The 4,242-nt window shown below is 46.5% G+C and overlaps 1 protein-coding gene across 1 annotated transcript; it reads right to left on the bottom strand.

The window, feature by feature from the left end:
- Nucleotides 1-1,324: 1,324 nt before the first annotated feature.
- LOC121857924 (proteoglycan 4-like) lies at nt 1,325-1,996 on the bottom strand. The gene has a single exon (XM_042354170.1). The coding sequence runs from the start codon at nt 1,994-1,996 to the stop codon at nt 1,325-1,327; it is 672 nt and encodes a 223-aa protein (XP_042210104.1).
- Nucleotides 1,997-4,242: the final 2,246 nt, after the last annotated feature.

Consider the following 4,242-nt stretch of genomic DNA (forward strand, 5'->3'; position numbering starts at 1 on the left):
TTATCAGACAGGAAATGAGCATAAGCATTTTTTTCTTCGTTAATTAATTAAGTTTAAAGGGCGGCAGCGTTGCCAATTACATTGTTAGGTAGAGGTGTGGTGTGGCCTTGTGTACTGCCAGGCAAAGTGGGACATGGCCTTGTGCACTGCCAATCAGAGTGAGAGCGTGGTCATGTGCATTGCCAATTAGGGTGGGGGCGTATCCTTCTGCACTGTTAGGCAGGGTGAGGGCGTGGTCCTGTGCACTGGCAAGATTGGGGGGGGGGGGTCCTCCTGTACATTACCAGACAGGGAGGGGGTGTGACCCAACAACTCATTATTTATAGCATATCAGCTGCCACTAAAATCAGAACAACGACGAGATAGACGCGACCAATTTGCTTGGCAGACTAAATGCTGGTGACGGTGATGATGATTATGGTTTAATGGATCTCTGCACGTCAACAATTGAGGTTTTAAAGCGCTCACTCTAAGATACAGAAGATCATATATATGCTACACATTAAAAATATATATCTATGTACAGGGGAGTCCCTGTTAATTACTTATTTTGTGGAATGATGGCGAACCTTTTCCTCCGGGATCATCTGTCACCCATATGCTCGGGAGTACCTGTGAGGCGTCTGCTGGGGGAGTACCTGTGGGCCTCTTGCTGGGGTAGCGAGGGCCTCTTGCTAGGGTGTAGTGAGGGCCTCTTGCTGGAGGTAGTGAGGGCCTCTTGTTGGGGTGCAGTGAGGGCCTCTTGTGGGGGTAGTGAAGGCCTCTTGCTGGGGCGTAGTAGGGCCTCTTGTTGGGGGTGTAGTGAGGGTCTCTTGCTGGGGGGTAGTGAGGGCCTCTTGCTGGGGTGTAGTGATGGCCTCTTGTTTGAGGGTAGTGAGGCCTCTTGTTGGGGTGTGAGGGCCTGCTGGGTGTGTGATGGCCCTTGTTGGATGAGTAGTGTATGCAGTGAGGCCTCTTGTTGGAGGTAGTGAGGGCCTCTTGTGGGAGAGAAGAGGCCTCTTGCTGGGGGAGTGAGGGCCTCTTGCTGGGGTAGTGAGGGCCTCTTGCTGGGGGTGGGCCTAGGGAGTGCCTCTTGCTTGAGGGTAGTGAGGGCCTCTTGCTGGGGCAGTGAGGGCCTCTTGCTCCTCTTGCTTGTAGGGTAGTGAGGGCCTCTTGCTGGGAGGAGGCCTCTTGCTGAGGGTAGTGGGGCCTCTGCTAGAGGTAGTGAGGGCCTCTTGCTGGGGGGTAGTGAGGGCCTCTTGCTGGGGGTAGTGGAGTGCCTCTTGCTGGGAGTAGTGAGGCCTCTTGCTGGGGGTAGTGAGGGCCTTTGCTGGGGGGAGGGCCTCTAGCTAGAGGCCTCTTGCTGGGGTAGTGAGGCCTCTTGTTGTAGTGGGCCTCTTGGGGAGTAGTGAGGGCCTCTTGCTGGGGGTGAGTGAGGGGCCTCTTGTTGGGGGAGTAGTGAGGGCCTCTTGTTGGAGGGCAGTGAGGGCCTCTTGCTGGGGGGTAGTGAGAGCCTTTGCTGGGGTAGTGAGGGCCTCTTGCTGGGGAGTAGTGGCCTCTTGCTGGGGGTAGTGAGGGCCTCTTTGTTGGGGTAGGAGGGCCTCTTGCTGGGGTGAGGGCCTCTTGCTGGGGGTAGTGGGGCCTCTTGGGTTGAGGGTGAGGGCCTCTTGTTGGGGGTAGTGGGGCCTCTATCTGGGGGAGAGAGGGCCTCTTGCTGCAGGGGTAGGTCTGCTGAGGGTGAGGGCCTCTTGCTGGGGAGTAGTGAGGGCCTCTTGCTGGGGGTAGTGAGGGCCTCTTGTGGGTGTAGTGAGGGCCTCTGCTGGGATGTAGTGAGTGGCCTCTTGCTGGGGGTAGTGAGGGCCTCTTGCCGGGGGTAGTGAGGGCCCTCTTGCTGGGGTGTAGTGATGGCCTCTTGCTGGAGGATAGTGAGGGCCTCTTGTTGGAGGGTAGTGAGGGCCTCTTGCTGGGGGTAGTGAGGGCCTCTTGCTGGGGTATGAACTATTCGCTGTAGCAACATACCTCCGTGGGATCTTTGGTTGGCACTACGAGCGACGACAAGTTCACCATCGCCAGATACAAACCTAAACACACCTGCCCGACCCCACAATGGTGACACAGAGCCGCATTCTTCCCATTAGACATGGAAATCACAAGAGATTATTTGAGGCAATTGTGTTTACAGAGCATGAAATTAAAAGAGTGAGCTAATCAGGATGGAGGAACTTAGTGAGACATAATCAGGATGGAGGAACTTAGTGAGACATAATCAGGATGGAGGAACTTAGTGAGACATAATCAGGATGGAGGAACTTAGTGAGACATAATCAGGATGGAGGAACTTAGTGAGACATAATCAGGATGGAGGAACTTAGTGAGACATAAGAGGATAACTTAGTGAGACATAATGAGGATGGAGGAACTTATTAAGGATGATTTGTTTTGAGAGTCACCTGAGAGACATAATGAGGATGGAGGAACTTAGTGAGACATAATCAGGATGGAGGAACTTAGTGAGACATAATCAGGATGGAGGAACTTAGTGAGACATAATCAGGATGGAGGAACTTAGTGAGACATAATCAGGATGGAGGAACTTAGTGAGACATAATGGGGATGGAGGAACTTAGTGAGACATAATGAGGATGGAGGAACTTAGTGAGACATAATCAGGATGGAGGAACTTAGTGAGACATAATCAGGATGGAGGAACTTAGTGAGACATAATGAGGATGGAGGAACTTAGTGAGACATAATCAGGATGGAGGAACTTAGTGAGACATAATGAGGATGGAGGAACTTAGTGAGACATAATCAGGATGGAGGAACTAGTGTGAGGAAGACCTGCCGCGCCTCCAACACACAGGCTCGTTCTTCACTGAGGCCGACCTCTCTTGTCAGCACAGAGAGGCAGGTCAAATGCCTTGCTCAGGGTCTATCTTTCCAATGTTATTATGATTGTTACTTAACATTATCATCATTATTGTTATTACTGTTATTATCATTATTATAAGCATGTGTTATTATTACTCTTATTAACTTTATTGTATCGTTACTATTATTCACATTATCACGAAAATTACTATTATTATTGTATTATTGTCTGAGTAAGAGATAAGATAGGAGTATATAACTAGCATTAACCCATGTGAAACTGTCAGTGTTAATCTTTGATATAATTGACACATTTCTTTCTTATTCACAACAATGGAAAGATTAAATTAAAGTTTAGTAATATATTGATGTCAATTAGATACATTGAAGCATTCAGAGTGTCTTTGTGTGTGTGTGTGTGTGTGTGTGTGTGTGTGTGTGTGTGTGTGTGTGTGATATCGTTGACTTTGATGTTTGTTTGCATTAGATTCATACATTACAACTCAATATAAAAGATAACGTGTGCTATATAAACGTAGATTATTATGATGCGGAGTTAAGTATATTGTATGATAACACAACACATAGATGAGTAGTACGTGACATAAAAACAAATGAAGTTCAGACTCGTGCAAATTAAGGAAACTAAAATATCCTAATCGTTTTGGCTTATTTTTTTTCACGTAAACAAACTTTTACCTGTGATAATACATTGATTGTACAGGTGTTGTTGATCCATTGATTCTTGATACTCTTACACCTGGTGGCTCCCCGTCCTCCCAAATACCCTTGACTAGTTGACTGAAGGATTATTGTAGTATCGACAGGTGTAATGAATAGTAAACACATATATTGCAGTAATGTACAAGAGGTTACTATCCCCCACGCAGACTAGGGAAGTGGAATTCAGGATACTTAGCTCACAAGGTTAAAATAATCTACAAATGAGCTAATGCGCTAATAAAATGAATAAAACTCGGGAATATTAAATAAAATCAAAGGACAAACATCACCCATAGGACGTTATAACTTATTTGACAGTCGTTCAGTCTATAGATTAACCGTGTCTCGTTTTCCAAAGTGCTGCCTCGTGTTAATGGACTTATGATCATTTTTAAGGGAGTCATCAGCCGCTCTCTCCTCATATATGGTAAGGCACTTTTGTCCGTTTTATCGAGGGCTCTGCTATTAGGTTCACCCAGAGGGAAATTTGTAGTTTTCATATTTGTTTGTTTGTTTGTTTGTTGTTGTTTATTTCATGTGTCGTCGTAATGGTCAGATTTTGCACTAAAATAGTTCAATTCATAATTACAATTAGTCTTAACTTCAGTGTTGTGTCTGAATACACATGGAGGTCTATAAGGAGTAATAAATTTTTAGAACGTCTAAATT

Source organism: Homarus americanus, unplaced genomic scaffold, assembly GCF_018991925.1.
Source record: "Homarus americanus isolate GMGI-L3 unplaced genomic scaffold, GMGI_Hamer_2.0 scaffold3353, whole genome shotgun sequence".
In the NCBI taxonomy this organism is placed as follows: Eukaryota; Metazoa; Arthropoda; class Malacostraca; order Decapoda; family Nephropidae; genus Homarus; species Homarus americanus.